This window comes from Plectropomus leopardus, chromosome 17 (genome assembly GCF_008729295.1).
Source record: "Plectropomus leopardus isolate mb chromosome 17, YSFRI_Pleo_2.0, whole genome shotgun sequence".
In the NCBI taxonomy this organism is placed as follows: domain Eukaryota; kingdom Metazoa; phylum Chordata; class Actinopteri; order Perciformes; family Serranidae; genus Plectropomus; species Plectropomus leopardus.
Window position 1 is genome coordinate 7434665 of NC_056479.1, and position 15333 is coordinate 7449997.

General features: G+C 37.9%; 1 protein-coding gene across 3 annotated transcripts; it reads right to left on the reverse strand.

Moving 5' to 3' along the window:
* Nucleotides 1-29: 29 nt before the first annotated feature.
* On the reverse strand, nucleotides 30-14339 carry LOC121956465 (dual specificity mitogen-activated protein kinase kinase 4-like). Of its 3 annotated transcripts, XM_042504694.1 has the most exons (13): nucleotides 13889-14339; nucleotides 12973-13008; nucleotides 10996-11028; nucleotides 7453-7555; nucleotides 7190-7364; nucleotides 6990-7109; nucleotides 6775-6894; nucleotides 6637-6688; nucleotides 6425-6552; nucleotides 2056-2133; nucleotides 1742-1890; nucleotides 1452-1497; nucleotides 30-812 (listed from the first exon to the last, which is right to left on the reverse strand). In XM_042504694.1, exons 1-13 carry the CDS (start codon nucleotides 14037-14039, stop codon nucleotides 699-701), a joined length of 1305 nt encoding a protein of 434 aa, XP_042360628.1. In that variant the 5' UTR covers nucleotides 14040-14339; the 3' UTR covers nucleotides 30-698. The 3 variants fall into 3 exon arrangements, with proteins under 3 accessions (XP_042360628.1, XP_042360629.1, XP_042360630.1); XM_042504695.1 differs by lacking the exon at nucleotides 10996-11028; XM_042504696.1 differs by lacking the exons at nucleotides 10996-11028; nucleotides 12973-13008.
* Nucleotides 14340-15333: the final 994 nt, after the last annotated feature.

Sequence of the window (15333 nt, forward strand, 5' to 3'; positions counted from 1 at the left end):
CCACTGATAAAAAAAGAGACAAAAGACACTTTTCCTTTGACTTTCTTTATTCATATATCAGCATATAGTCCACTGTACAGTGAGGACAGCAGCCTCTCAGCACTGACTGAACTGCAGGTCTACCATGATTCTGACCACCGACACTTTTTAACTGCTTTATACCCAGAGAAGCAAAGTTCCATTAAGATACCAAACACAATGCTTTCAGTTACGCACATGGAAGAGGTGGGACAATTCACAAAGAGCATGATTCCAGTATGTTGAAGAATCTCCAAATCAAATACTCCACGATTTTTTTTCTGGTTCTATAAATACAAGTTCCACGTTATTATTATTATTTTTTTGTCTTAAATCACTGTACTAACCACTGAGATGTGTCCTCTTTAAGATGAGTCAAGACCATATGATTGATTGATTCAGCTGCTATTATACTTACATGACTGTGCGTCTGTGTTTGTGAACAAGAGAGAAACAGAAGTGTTGATATATTATACAGACATGACTGAAATGAACACCACTTTTATTGCAAATGGTGTTGGTTTTTTTTTTAGGCTTTACAATTCTCTTTTTAACACTGCAATAAGGGGACCAAGCAAATTTACACAAGGATTTGTTTTGTTTACTTTGTCTTTTTTTTAGTGTATTTATTGTTGCAGACTGGTGTATATTTATTGATGTATTTCTATCTTGTCGTGCTATCAGTCCATATACATAGGCGAGCTGGGAGACGCTGGCATTTGATCCATGAGCCTGCAGACGTAACCCGCTACATCGACCGAGCGCTCCTCGTACATCTGAATGAACGGATCTTTCTGTATTGGAAAAAGAAAAGAAAATAGTTATACATCAATATAAACTTTTACAAAACAAAACAAAAAACAGAATTACTGCCTCATGGTTGTATGCCTCCCTGAACCTGTCAGTTAAGTTACAGTTTAGATCCATGTTTGTCCAGAGTCATATGTAGCCATGACAGTTGACAATGCTTACAATATGGACACTGCTGCAAATAAGCCACAAATTATGCAATGTGGATGCTTTACACGTAACTTCATGTGGACATTTTTGCCAAATTTGAGGAAATTCACAGAAAGCCTTCTTGAAAATGAGACAAACATGAGGTCAAAGTGACGTTTACCTTCGACCAAAAAAATAAATAAAAAATAATACAATAAGGTCATTGTTTAGTCCAAGTGGCCATTTGTGCCAAATTTGAAAATAAAAAACCTCAAAAAGTTTAAGATACTGATTTTGAGAATGGGAAGGATGAATGCACAGACAGATGGACGGACAAACCATAAACATAATGCATAAAGCTACAACTGTACCAAGAATGGATGCATTAAAAAACAGAATGTGAGAAAAAAAACATATAACTAGATTTTAATCAATGTAATACATTATTTTACAATTATATACAGAGAGGCCAGTAGCCTTCATGGTTAACTCACCAGTAGCTCTTTGTACTTTGGCCTTTTCGACTCATCCTTTGTAAGGCTTAAAAAGAACAAAAAAAAAAAAAATGTTAAAAGTGGGAGGATGCAGTTCAGCTATTTGTCCACCAGATGGACACACAAGCAAGCAGCAGCAGTTTGTACTCCATGAAAACATCTGTTACAGCCCACTTCTAACAGCTTCAATTTCCTGACATTAGAACATTATTTCAATTCAAAACACAGTTTTTCCAATTTTACAACTGTAAAACGTTGCTGTAAATGCATTCCCAGCAGTGTTTTCTTACCACACATTGACAAAGGAGATGAATTTGGGAGAGAAGCGCCTATCCTCCGAGTTGCTGAGTTGTGGTGGGTCTCCCCTCACCACCTGGGTCAGCTGGTCAAACACACTGTTCCATTTTGGGTAAGGGAACCTCCCCGTGGCCAGCTCATACTGAAACACAATATGCATAAACATGATCAGGACAAACTGGTATTTTAAAACTACAAGTCATGAGTGAAATAACATGTAAAGGTCTACAGATAACTAAAGATGTGAGGCACTTAAAAATGGCTATTTTTTTTTATTTTTAACTATCGGTGTCAAGCGAAGACTCACCAGTGTGATTCCCAAACTCCAAACATCTGAACGGACGTCGTAGCCCTGCCTGGACGCACTGGGGTCTATTCGTTCCGGCTGAAAATCAAACAGGAAACATTCAAATTTGAGTTCATACACAAGAGCAGACAGCAGGGTTAGAAATTAGCACTAGACAAATGCTAGTAAAATATGCAAGTGGCTGCTAGATTTGCTTCACTTACCAGCCAAAAATACAGAAGTTATCAATCAGCAGGTACACAAAGAAGTTAATATCCAACCCTGGTAAACAGCCAAAAAAAATCCATACTGTATGGATTTATGACCATCAAAATGTTCATATGGCAAAAAGACGCTTTGAAAAAATAACCTGAGTTGGTGCTTCAGTTTAGCACGTTTTCAGCTAAACACTGTGATCTAATGATACACACATGGACTGGATAAAACAAGAGGAGAAAAACTGAAAACATAGCACTGTACACAATCACGAGTGTGGCAACATTTTCATCTGAAGCCAACTAAGTAGAAGTAATATTTGTAAAATCTGAAGTAGTATTTGAATAAGGCTTATTTTTACAAAGCTGTTTGGTCTATAAAATGCCAATTAGTGTTTCCTAAATGCCTTGTGATGTCCACATTTCAAAGACAATCAACTTGCTTTTGTAGATGAGTAAAGAAACCAGAAAATATTCACATTTAAGAAGATTGAATCAGAGAATTTTATTCATTTATTTAAAATATATTACTAAAATGATAATCAAATTAGTTGAAAATTCAATAGATGACAAGTAATTTATTAATCGTTACAGTTTTATATAATAGCTCAAACATTTAAAATCAAAGAGGTGTAGGGCGGCACAATTCATCTAACTGCATTCAATAAAGGTCACGGTCAACTTTATAGTTAATTCTGCCATATGTACAGGACATACTGGTGGGATTACTATACATCCATATCACAGAGGCTGCGATTTTTTGATACAGATTAAATTTGCCATAAATGCAAGCAGTGTGGTGCTACAGACCTACAAATCATATTTAGCATAGGGGAACATGCTTGTTTACACAGACTAGCAAAAAAATACATGATTATCATTTTTATATATGTTTTTTTTTCATTCATAATTAAATACACGCTAAAATCGGAAAATTTCTCAAAATAATTGCAATATGCTTTGTTTTGTGCATATTGTGCAACCCTAGAGAGGTGTGGTGCAATCTGAGAGGGTTGCTGTGAGTCTTGAGAACCACCAGATGTCACTGTGTGTGTTAAATTCAAAGCCTCATCTCTTTCTCAGTATTAGCAGACAGAAAGCTCCCTCAGACCTCCTCTGCCCATCACCACAAAACTTGTTCACTTCGACAGCACCAAGCTGTGTGTAAACAACTGATCCAGCATTTTTAACTTTTAGCTTTTTAAAAAGGAAAAGTATTTAATATTAAAGCCCATGTGGGAGCCTAAAATGTTTCTTTAACGTCATTCTGAGTACCAGAAACAGGTGTTCAGCCTCAAACTGAGTCAAAACAAATCCACTGCTTGACAAACACGCCCCCGAGAACACCAAGACAGCTCATCACCTCTGGGCATGTTTTCACCTGCACAGCAAGATGCCATCAGCTCTCCAGCTCACACATGAGGAGCATGTTCCTGCAGCGTGGCTCTGCATGCCTCACACGATCACTTCTGCCAATTCTGTCATTTACAACCTCGCCTCCGGTTCATCGCAAACCGCAGAACAGACGTGGTTATGAAGTGTGTGGGGAGGCTGCAGAAAAATCTCCTGCTGCTGTGCGGAGAGAAGGAAGCACCTCGCTGGCCCATTTACAGGCCTGATTTAGATGCTGATGTCACCCAGCAGAGTGGGACAGTCTGTGCTGCAGCACTGATGGGTTTTATGGAACAGCAGCTGAATGCTGCAGAGAGCCCGCTCACATCTGCCAAGACTAAAAGTGTTTAGTCTCCACAATCACAGCAAATAAATTGTTTTAACTATAAACAGCATTAGTGGGGAAACAATTAGACAGCAGTTTTTAATAATCAATTAACTGTTTTATGGTTTCAGCTTCTCCAAAGTGAAGATATGTATCTTTTCTATCTCTTATTATTAAGAACTGATTTTTTCCCTACTGCTGTTAAAGGAATACTTCACCACATAAATGACCATTTGCATTTCAATTACTCACCAAGTCTTACATAGAATTTGTGAAAGAAAACTTTCTTTTTCTGAACAAAGAATCTAAAATTGGAGAGAATTCTCGATAAAACTGATAAATGGATGTTTTGTTATAGTTTTGCTGTCGTTAAACCCCTATGACTCCAATTCATCGAATCTTTTCTCAGTTTTTATATTATTAATTCACTGTCGAAGTGTGCAAGAAAAAAATGTTTTCTTTGTTTATTCAGCATAACACAGGGTAAGTAAATGATATCAATATGAACATTTAGGGGTCGAAGCATTCTTTTAACGGGCATTTTTTAAAATAGAGATTCTGTTCATAATGCTAAGAGATAGAAAAGGTGTAACAGTAACAATAGAACAGATGTGAGTCCTCCTCATTTGTTCTAATTTCTGACATTTTATGGACTTAATAATCTGTTTATTAAAATAATGACAGTAATTGTTAGTTGCTGCTCTAAACAGCATTACAGCCAAACACCATCATCTCAACCATGACCACAAAAAGTTGTAAATAAGACCTTCTGGTGATGTGAAAACCCATGCATCCAACACTCTAATGCTAAAGAGCGAAAGAGCATGTTGTCTATACTCAGTTGTGGCCTCATATCCAAACAAGAAGTCATGCTCCCCAGCTGTACTGAGGTCAATTTTTCTACGTCATAAAACCTGCAGTAACCAGCACCGCAGTGATCAAACACCTGGAGAGTCTGCCAGCTGGAAACAAGAAACTGGAGTTGAGATTCCTGCTGTCTGAGCTCACAGCCGTGGGAAGCTCCTGTGACTTCCTTCAACCCACGTCATGAATGAAGCTCCCTGCTTCGGCTTTTCAGAGGGCAGAGTGTGTGTGTGTGTATGTGTGTGAGGTGGTGGTGTGCCGCTGGGTCATGATAGTGCCTAACCAAATTTAGAATGGAAACTGCTGTGGAGAGACCGGGGGGCGGCTGAGAGGAGGAAGGGGGACGTAACCCCTCGAGAGAAAATAACCTCGAGTGATGACGACACGCTGAGATCACTTCTTTGAACTGCCAAAGATTTGGTGCTCCTCAATTATGTTGCATGCACTCGCATATGTTTACACACTCACTGGCGGCTCACCAAAAACATGGCCTCATTAACACGCAGTAGAGATAGTGAGATCCAATTGATCGTATAAGTATTTTACGGTGCACAAATGGCAATCACTCAGCTTCTAAATGTGTGGATCTGCTGCTTATCATCATTTTGTGTCATTGTAAATGAATATCTTTAGATGTTGGTCTGTTATTTGGCTAAAACAGGCACTTTGAAGACATCATCTTGGGCTCTAGGATTCTTGATGGACATTCAATCAATGAATTAACTGATAGGTCTTTTTTTTTTCTTAAGGAAAACTCCACCAATTCTATAGACACATACATCAAGATTTGTTATCATTACACATCAAGTATACCCGTCATGGAGAGCTCAACTCTGCCTGTGAGAGCTGTTGTATAAATATTCTCTGGTGCTCTGTGCTGAAAAAAAAACCCATGATGATGTCAGAGTGACTTCATCAGGTTTATCTTGGTTTGGGCTTAGACATTTCCTTTTGTATAAACACTTCATCATTTTATCCTATTATACACTGATGTGAAATTTTGTCATAATTAGTGTATGAATTCTTGAGTTATGGCAAAGAACATGTTTTGTCAGGTCACAGCGACCTTGACCTTTGACCACCAAAATCTGATCAGTTCATCGTTGAGTCCAAGTGGAAGTTTGTGCCAAACGTGAAGAAATTGCCCCAAGGCTTTCTTGAGATATTGCTTTCTGGAGATTGAGATGAACGCAATGGTTACAGTGACCTTGACCTTTAACGTCGGAAATTTAATCAGTTTGTTCTTCAGTGCAAGTGAACATTTGTGCCAAATTTAAAGACATTCCCTCAAGGTGTTTTTGAGATATCCTGTTCAGGAGTATCAGATGGATGAGGTCACAGAGAACTTGACCTTTGACCCATGACCACTATAATCCCATTGAAACATTTTTGAATCTAAGTGGACGTTTGTGCCAAATTTGAAGAAATTTCTTCAAGGCAGTCTTAAAATATTGTGATCATCAGGATGGTACGAATGCATGGACAGACTGACAGCCAGACAACCCAAAATCATAATGCCTCCTGTCATGTGTATCGCTGGCACAGAGCATAATAATCTGTTGTGACCATTTACTTAACCACAAGTGTTACTTACTGCCATGTATGGTCTGCAGCCTGCATCTCTGGTTTTGGCGATAGAGTCCACCAGCTGACCGCTGATGCCAAAGTCACACAGCTTTATGTTGCCGTTCCTGTCCAGGAGGATGTTTGACGGCTTAATGTCTGAGGGAGGGTGAAGAGAAACGTGGTTAAAAGACATCTAAAGGTGTGCGAAATTAGAATGAACGAGATTAGGTATCGTCTTACCTCTGTGTATTATTTTCAAGTTTTCTTTTAAGTGGTTAAGTGCCTTCACAGTCTGAAAAACACAGAGAAGTTTAAGCAGCAGCAGCCGAAAATGAGGTGTCTTTATTTTTTTTTAAAAAAAGGGTCACAAAAACTTACAGCTAATGTTATTTTTCCTAATATTTCTTCTGGAATCACTTCGTCTAATGAGCAATATACAAATTTGTAAAATTTGTCTAACGAGGTAGCCATAAGTTCCATACAAATCCAACAGTCCCCCTAAAACACAAGAAATTGTGTTATAGAGAAATTGAAATACAGCGCTTTCTTATTTATTAATGAGAATTATAAGTCGAAATGCAACTTTGTGTCACCTCTCTGAACAGAGCGCCATAAAACTGCACGATGTAAGGACAATCACTACTTCTCATGACCACGTCCAGGTCCATCAGCAGCTGCTTCTGTTCCTTCTCATCAACTGTCGACCGGATTCTCTGCAAAAGAAAGTATAATCAAACACCTGTAGACGACTTGAAAATTGCACCTGGATATCTACATATTTGAGATAAATCACCTTGACTGCCATGATCTGGTTGCTCGGCTTGTGCACCATCTTATTGACAGAGCCGTAAGCCCCTCGGCCGATCTCGCCCAGATCTTTGAGATCCTCGGCTGTGAAGTCCCAGTGCTGCTCCGGAGAGATCTTCAACTTTCCTGATGACTCGATACTGTGTGTTCTCAGCCTCTCTCTGCCAAACAACAAGCAAAATATCTAAACTTAGTAACACTGGCTTTATTTTACAGGACTGACATGATGAAGGACGAAGGTCTACTCACATGTGCGGGTTCTGAAAGGGCGGCCCGGCCGTGTTCAGTGTGAATCTGGTCGTGGGTGCGATTAGAGGGTTGGCAAAGTTCAGCTTCAGGGCTTTGCGTTTACCTGATCGGGCAAAAGAAACATTATATGTGATCAGATCTTAACTGAAGTAACACATGTTGAGGATTGAGCAAGACCAAAAGCAAATTAAACTCGCATGGAAAGTCAGAATTATAAGTGAGTGAAAACAACACAAACCATAAAATGATAACAGGGAATGAGGAGACAAGTAAATTTATACAAATTTACTCAAATTCATGAATGTCATGCTTTCCATAGAACAAGGGGATAGGAACTGACAACTTCTGCATCACAATACATGGATATTTTGGAAAAGACATTCTAAATTTGCTGTCATATTTCAAAAAGTATACTCACCTATGAGCCTGGGATAAGTGATGATATTCTTTATTTTTTTCTTTTTGTCAACAAATCCATGAAAAGACCAAAACCAAGACTGAAAGTATCTCCTTTTCTGTGACACAAGCGACACTGTTTTCCAAAAACTATCAAAAACACATGATTGAACCATTCTGTGTCTCTGAGTGACATGTTCCATCATTACCACAAACACACACACTGTAGTTTATTGACTCAATCTCAAATACTCACAAGAGCACCAAATGTAGATTAATGCACTGCTGAAAATAGTCCCAAACAAAGGCATTATTTCCTCCTCTTTGTCTAAAACTACAATGACCTGCAGCTAGGAAGTTAGTATGTCTAGCCGTGTCTTTTTTTTAAATTATTATTATTTTTAAATAAACCAATGGGCCACAGACAGTTGAACACATCATTACATTTGGTCTTTTCATGGAACTTCTTAACACAAAGAAAAATACAGAATATGACCTTCAGTGTTTATTGCTCCTTTACTTCACTCATGTCAAGAATGAATGTAAAGTATGAATGCATACTGTTCAGCCTTCAAGAGAGGCTTTATTTGCAAAACAGCATTTGCTAAAACCATTGAAAGTTCATTATATCACATTATATCATGTTTTTATTAAAATTCTGTTTGCGTTATGACTATACATTAGGGGTGCAATTCACAAGTTTCCTCATGGCACAATATAACATCCATTCTTTGGATAAAACATTATTTGTGGATTATATCAAAACATTTTTGACTCGATGCAATTCAGTGGCATGTCATCTATATGAGACTAGATTATTAAATGTCCTCATTGTCTTTTTCTTGGCTGTTTACCATTGTCTGCCTGATGATGTCTGAATTATCAGGAAGGAGATGCGCTTGAACAAAAATGGTGACAGATGTGCAATGTAAAATTCAAAATAAGGGCGTATCTTAAAGATGTTTTTAGTTTGGATCAAAGATACTGGATTGTTGTTCACTGAATAAATATATTGATCCAGAGTGATGTATCATTACACCCCTACTCACTCTTACACTTAAATCTATGGTACTAGATTGTCCTCATTGTAAGAGTGGGCGATAAGGTATCACAATTTATTTCTCTGTTTGTTTTAGATGTATTTGTATATTGCAGTACTGGTATATACCATGATTAAGTAAATACTCTATTATTTATTCTAGGGCCCTCTGATTTGCAATATGATGACTGTGAAAGTTGATTTTTTTTTTATCCTCTCACTGTATAAAGTGTCAAATCACCCAACCTTATCTAATGTTGATATTACCTGGTCAGCAGCAGCCTAACACGCTGAGCTAATCATGAGTTTGCTGCTCTCAAGCTTTCAGCAGAACTGAACACACTCACCACAGTCTTACACTCAAATATACAAATCCTAACGTTTGATGCAGAAACAAAAACACAGCATGCTGCTAAAACCCCAAACACCTACATTCACAGTGCAGACACACACCAACCCACACAGAAACATCAAATAAATAGAGAGAAAAAAAGAAAACACTAATATATGACATGCTTCTCAAGGCCAACTGCTTTGATTTCACCTTGAATTGTAGCAAAGCGCTCCACGCTTGCTCCACCCAAAATACCAACCACAAGAATGTGTGCGCTTGAATTCCAATTGGCTTGAATGGAAAACATTGCTTGAAATGACAACTTTGGAGTGTGTGTACCTTGTCTCGACAAGCAAGTGCTATGCTGAGGTGCATCCATGCCAAAAAAAAAAAAAAGACAAACACTACAGGCACTACTTTTGCTTGTTAGTTGCACACTGAAAACCAGTAAGGTAGAGCTTCCATTACTGAATTTAATGAGAAAATTAATGAAAACACAGTTTAGTTGGGAGAATTCTTCTATCACACCGAGGGAGGACAGTAAAAATCACTTCAGTGGATCTTCAAACATCAATGGAAGCTCTGAATTTTAGGCTTGTGCCGATGAGAAAAAAATTAAACTTACCTGTTATTGTTTATGACAAGAAGTAGGACACTAAATTGCACTTTTTAAGGCAGCACGTTATTTCTGCAGTAGTTGATATGAAAGTAAAAGTGGTTTATTAACCCTCTTTGTAAATGTAATAAAAATTCAAGGCTGCAGCTTTATTAGATCCTGTTATCTGAACAAGTCATGTTAAAGGGAAAGTTCAGATTTTTTTAAGTAGTGTTGTGTGGGGTACTTATCCATAGTCTGTGTATTTTGCACAGAAGATGTCAGTCAGAATGTCCTTAGTTTGAAGAAGCAGGCTGGAGTCCAACATTGAAGCTAAGCAATCTACTGCTGTGGAGGGGGGCCAGCTACAAAACCTGTTTTCGCCACCAAAAAATGTTCAGCCTTAAAAGTCTCTATGAGCCTAAGTGTAGGCTATAATTAGAGTATTTCACCTCTTTCAAACCATTCTTTCAAACAGCCCGTTCCAAATGGAAAACTGTTGACTGCTTCAGTTCTCCGTCTTTACTTGTGTCAATGCCACCAGACTCCATAAACAAAAACAGTCATTTTAGCACACTGAGCACACGAGCTGCAGGTCTGTTGCTACTTTTAGTGAATCCGAACTCACCCTATTAAACACCAAAGTCACACAACAAAACCAACAAACTCACTGTTCGAGGAAGCGGAAGACCAGCACCTCCTGTGTTGAGCAATGTTAAATCATTGTTTCTCTCAATGGAGTTTGGCTTTGAGGGTGTTAAATGGCTTGTTTTTTACCGTTGTAAAACACTCTGATTATAAGGTGAGGCGTTGAAAATATTTTCAATGTAGTGCACAGATATTTATTATTTTTAGGTGGGTAAAAAAAATGTTGTTGCTGGCCCCCATCCACAGCAGCAGGTTGCTTAGCTTGGACTCCAGCCTGCTTCTCCAAATGACATCTTCTGTATGTAATATAGTGTCTATGGATAAGAACCCCATACAACCCCACTTCAGAACATTTTAACTATCCCTTTAAGCACTGAGCTGTCAGCTAGCGGCACAAGCCTACTTGAACCCATCGGAAGTCTTGACTTGGATTAGTTGAGAACAGCAGGACAGACTCCCCCATACCAGACTGTCAGGCGGAAACAAAGGGATGAGAACTGTTGGTGCTGAAGCAAAAGAGGTTTGGCTTACTTGGGGGAGCTCCAGACAGGTTTATCTGAAACCCTAGAGGTGAGAAGACAGCTTTTATTTTCTTCATATTTCACCTTCACTTTGCCAGCTTGTTATGTCGGCTAAGAGACTCCTTATGTTAGTGAGACCTATATTACCTCCCTTTTCTAAATCCCCTCTTCCTGCAATAAAAAAGGGAGCCTGTTTCACCCTACAAGATGGGTCTAACAGGAATCCTGCAGTTTCTGTTTCAAATAATCACAGAAATTGGCCTTGCTTTGCTAACATGTCAAACATTCAGTATCTATCGAAGGTTTCAATGCATCATCTGGAGGGTAATGCATTAGCATGCACACGCATTTATGAAACAACTACGAGCATTTGAGTAGGGTGTGTGACAGTTAGTGTAACAGAAGATGGAGGAGGCAAAATGAACTGCAGATAAAACAAAAAAGGGATTTACTATCATGAAAAACATTTTAAAGTTTAATAAACATTTTCTTGGCACAGCTCACCATCATTCAGCATCATGTCAGGAGTTAGGAATCATAAATTAGCAGCAGTAAGGTAAAAGGTGAAATATGGTCAGGAAAAAGTGAATGAAAGCATAGAATTACACAACAGGGCTAACAGTCTAATACGTGATAAATTATGATTATAAAATCAAATACATCGAGGATTTAAAGCCTGGATTATTATCAGTGTTAGGATTAAAACTGCAGTTTGTAATTTTTATGAGAACAACTTTTGTCATATTTGCTGAAAGTGTCACTGTATCCCAAGTATTTAATGAGACAGATAGCCTGTGAAAATATTATGTTCTTCTGCCCCCTCCTAGTGTTTCACGTAAACAACCAATTAGATCCAAGGAGTCGCTAACACAGCTGTCAATCACTGCACGTGAACTGCGGTCAAACTGTCAAACTAAGCAATGCTGATCAAATATGAATCACGATTCTGTTACTGCATTGCCTATTTCTCACCTCAAACATTTTCAGAAACATATATTAGTGTACTGTTAAGATGTAAAATGAGAGTTTGTGACCCGGCTGCCAAATTGAAAACAGTCAAGCCAAAAAAATAAGTACTGCCCACCAGCCAGAACAAAGTTCTTACTTTACAGCTTAACAGTGCACTAAAATATGTTTTTGGACACATTTCTTAGTGTACTGTTCAGCTGTATATGAATACGTTTGTGCCACAGCCACCATGCTGAAAAAAGTTGACATGAAACAAAACACCACCCACTGACCAGCACAAACGTTCTCATTTTACAGCTAAACAGTACACTTAAGTATATTTCTGAAAACATTTAGGGCAAGAAATAGTCAATGCAGTGACAGAATATTGATTGACATTTGTTTGTTTGACAGTTTGACTGCAGTTCACAAGCAGGGACTGACATGATTGACAGCTGCGTCAAAGACTCCTCAGCTCTGATTTGATGTTTTTATTCAGACCCGAGCAAAAGTCCTTAAAAAGCACTACAAGGAGGCACAGGAACAAGAGATTTTTTGACATACTATCTATCTCATTGCATGCAGTGTGGATATAGTGACAGTTTCGGCAAATCTAACAAAAAGTTTGTTTCATAAAAGTTAACAACTGCAGTTTTAATTAAGGTAGTAGCATTTTATTCTTTATAAAGAGGGTTGCCAGTTCTATAAAAATCAGAAATGCAACCTATTCATAGGCCTGACTGTATTGATCAATTTATGTTAAATCAAAAAATAAATCAACCAAAAATGATAAACTATATTTAACATTACCATATAGGACTCTTGAACTAGCTGAAAGGTCAAACTTGATCAAAAAAAGACACTCACACTGCCTGCATGAGAAAATGGAGGGCTCTACCAACCCTAATGAAGCATTTTATTTTATGTTTTTTCCATAGTTATGTTCACTCTGTCATTGTGTATAATGAATGAAAACTTGAATGGGTTTCTAATCAAACTGCTTGTCCTACTCTACTAATTCAATGAAGTGTATAGCTACCTGTTTCACTCTGACATCTCCAGCAGGTGTTGGACTCTGAAAGTTAAAATGAGACACTGTTTGTACAAAAATATAGCATTGAAATAAGCATTTGGTTTGTTTGTGTTGGGAATGAAGAGACTGGTTTGAGATATTTCTGTTGGCAAGTGCTCAAAAGGCCAGAGCAGCTTCAGGTTTCACTGACTTCACTCCATACAAGTACATTCAGTATGTACATGTACTCACTAGTGCACCATACCGTTGTAAAGAATGAACGGAGCCCCATTAAACCCTACAATTGATTCAATTTGGTTTTATACATTGCCAACCATATAAACCAAATGTAAGATGACTTGACATAATTTCTTCGTGTGAAGGTGTTCTGATCAGTTCGGCATATTTAACATTAACATAGCTCTCGTTGAGAGGAAGACATGAAGCCTACTTTGGGAATAGCAGACGTCATGCTGTCAAGGGAGCTGCAATTCATACGTATGATGACACACTGATTACACCTATGCGGAATTGTGTGTCTTTGCGGTTTTTAAAATTCAAGAAATAAAAACTTTATAATTGCCCTTTATTACATAAGAAGCTATGGTTGTAGATGTGTAATTACCAATTCTTTAGACGAAGTTTAACGATTTTCCCGACAAGAGGGGACAGGTTGTAACGTGATTACAAAATGCCTAAATGGTAACATGGACATTATATGCATTTCGTTGGAAATAATCAAAGAAATCATTTACACATTTTGCACAATTAAGAATCAGTAGTTTCCTCTTGGGGAAAAATACTGGTCCGTTCCCTTGGGAATCATTTTCAGTCCTGGGAGTAGCCTGAGCCTCCCACGGCTAGCCCTGCTAACATTAACCTTCACTGCAGCAGAATGGGAGCTCCCAGCTCCCGGCAGATATTTCACATCACCTACACTTACCCTGCATGCTGCTCATTGTAGTAATGTGCTGAGACTGGGACTGGTGGTGGTGGTGTGGTGCAGATCCTGCGTTATTGCTGCTGTTGTGGCTGCTAGGTGTTGTTGAGTTGTTAGGACTGGGAGTCGCCATTGTTGTGTGTTTGAATTCCATCAGCAGCACCGGGCTGCAATGCAGATACACGGAGAGCAACTTCACCCTACCCTCCCAGCCACAATAATTACTGCCTTACTAACGCCAACTTAACGCCGCGAAACGAACCGGGAGCGACAGTAGAGCAGTTTGAAACGCGTTAAATTATAACGATTTTTTTTAAGTTTCTGGTTTCGTTAAAAACGACCTATGTAGTAACGTTAACAAAAACAAACATCCAGCTAGGCTAGGCTAACTAAGCTGGCTAGCAGTACTAGCCGAGAAGCTTTAAGACCCGCAATCAGCTGACCAAGTGACACTGACATGTCAACACCCACAGCGTCCCGGAGCTAACAACAAGCTAACAGCAGCTAGCACAGACCACACCGGATATTACGTTGCGTTTTGTTTTCAAAATAAAACTAGAAAACTAGTAAAATATTCAGATCGTTCAGTAAAACCATTGATATGCGCTGTAAACCATACACATATATACATATATGTCCATGCTGTAAACCTACTTGTAAAAACCTACTTGCATTTCAAATCTTCCTTTAGTAAAAGTGCAGTATTAAATATTTGCATCCCGATACAGGTAAAATGGCAAAATTTAAAATAGTCATAATGCAAAGCAGTATATGCAATGCCACTGGATTAGAATTAGTAATGCATTAATATTACCTTTAATGTTTTAGCTGGGTGGAGCTACCTGTAATAACCTTATATACTGCTGCATACTTTAATCAGTAATCAGTTTTTTTTGTATTTAATTAATACAAATATACAAATTAATATTTTGTAGACCTATTTTTAATATGAATCTGCAAAGTAACTAAATGTATCAAATTAATTAAAAAAATAAAAAAACAGTAGGCCTATTTCCATCAGAAATTTTGTGGAGTGGAAGTATAAAGTAGCATAAAACTGATATTTCAAGCAAAGTACAAGTACAGTGTTTGAGTAAATATACTTTGCTGCATTCCAACAGTTTAGTCATCAAAACAGTCAGTCATTTGTGTTTATAATCAAATAATCAGCTGTCGCAGCGATATAGCCTACAATACAAGGGATTCTTTCTTTACACAGTCAATCTAATAATCAAAAAGTGCCAAAAGTATCCCCACACTGGAAGATCTTATTATATTAGGCTATTATATTAAAATATAAAAGTTGTATAGTAATGTTTATTATTGGTCATATAATTCATTATATGAATTATTTATATATATGCCTATTTTTGTGATTACATCTTCTTTGTTTGTTTGTTTTCATTTTTAACACAAATTAAATATTAATTAGCTAGCCTGTTTTTCGT

Excerpts from the sequence above, each read along its gene's own strand:
- LOC121956465 (XM_042504694.1), bottom strand. The coding sequence starts at position 14,039 with ATGGAATTCAAACACACAACAATGGCGACTCCCAGTCCTAACAACTCA. Across the intron at positions 11,029-12,972 it reads GAGATGTCAGAGTGAAACAG|GGTTTCAGATAAACCTGTCT; the intron begins GTAGCTATACAC and ends TCTCACCTCTAG. Across the intron at positions 1,498-1,741 it reads ATCTCCTTTGTCAATGTGTG|CCTTACAAAGGATGAGTCGA; the intron begins GTAAGAAAACAC and ends GTTCTTTTTAAG.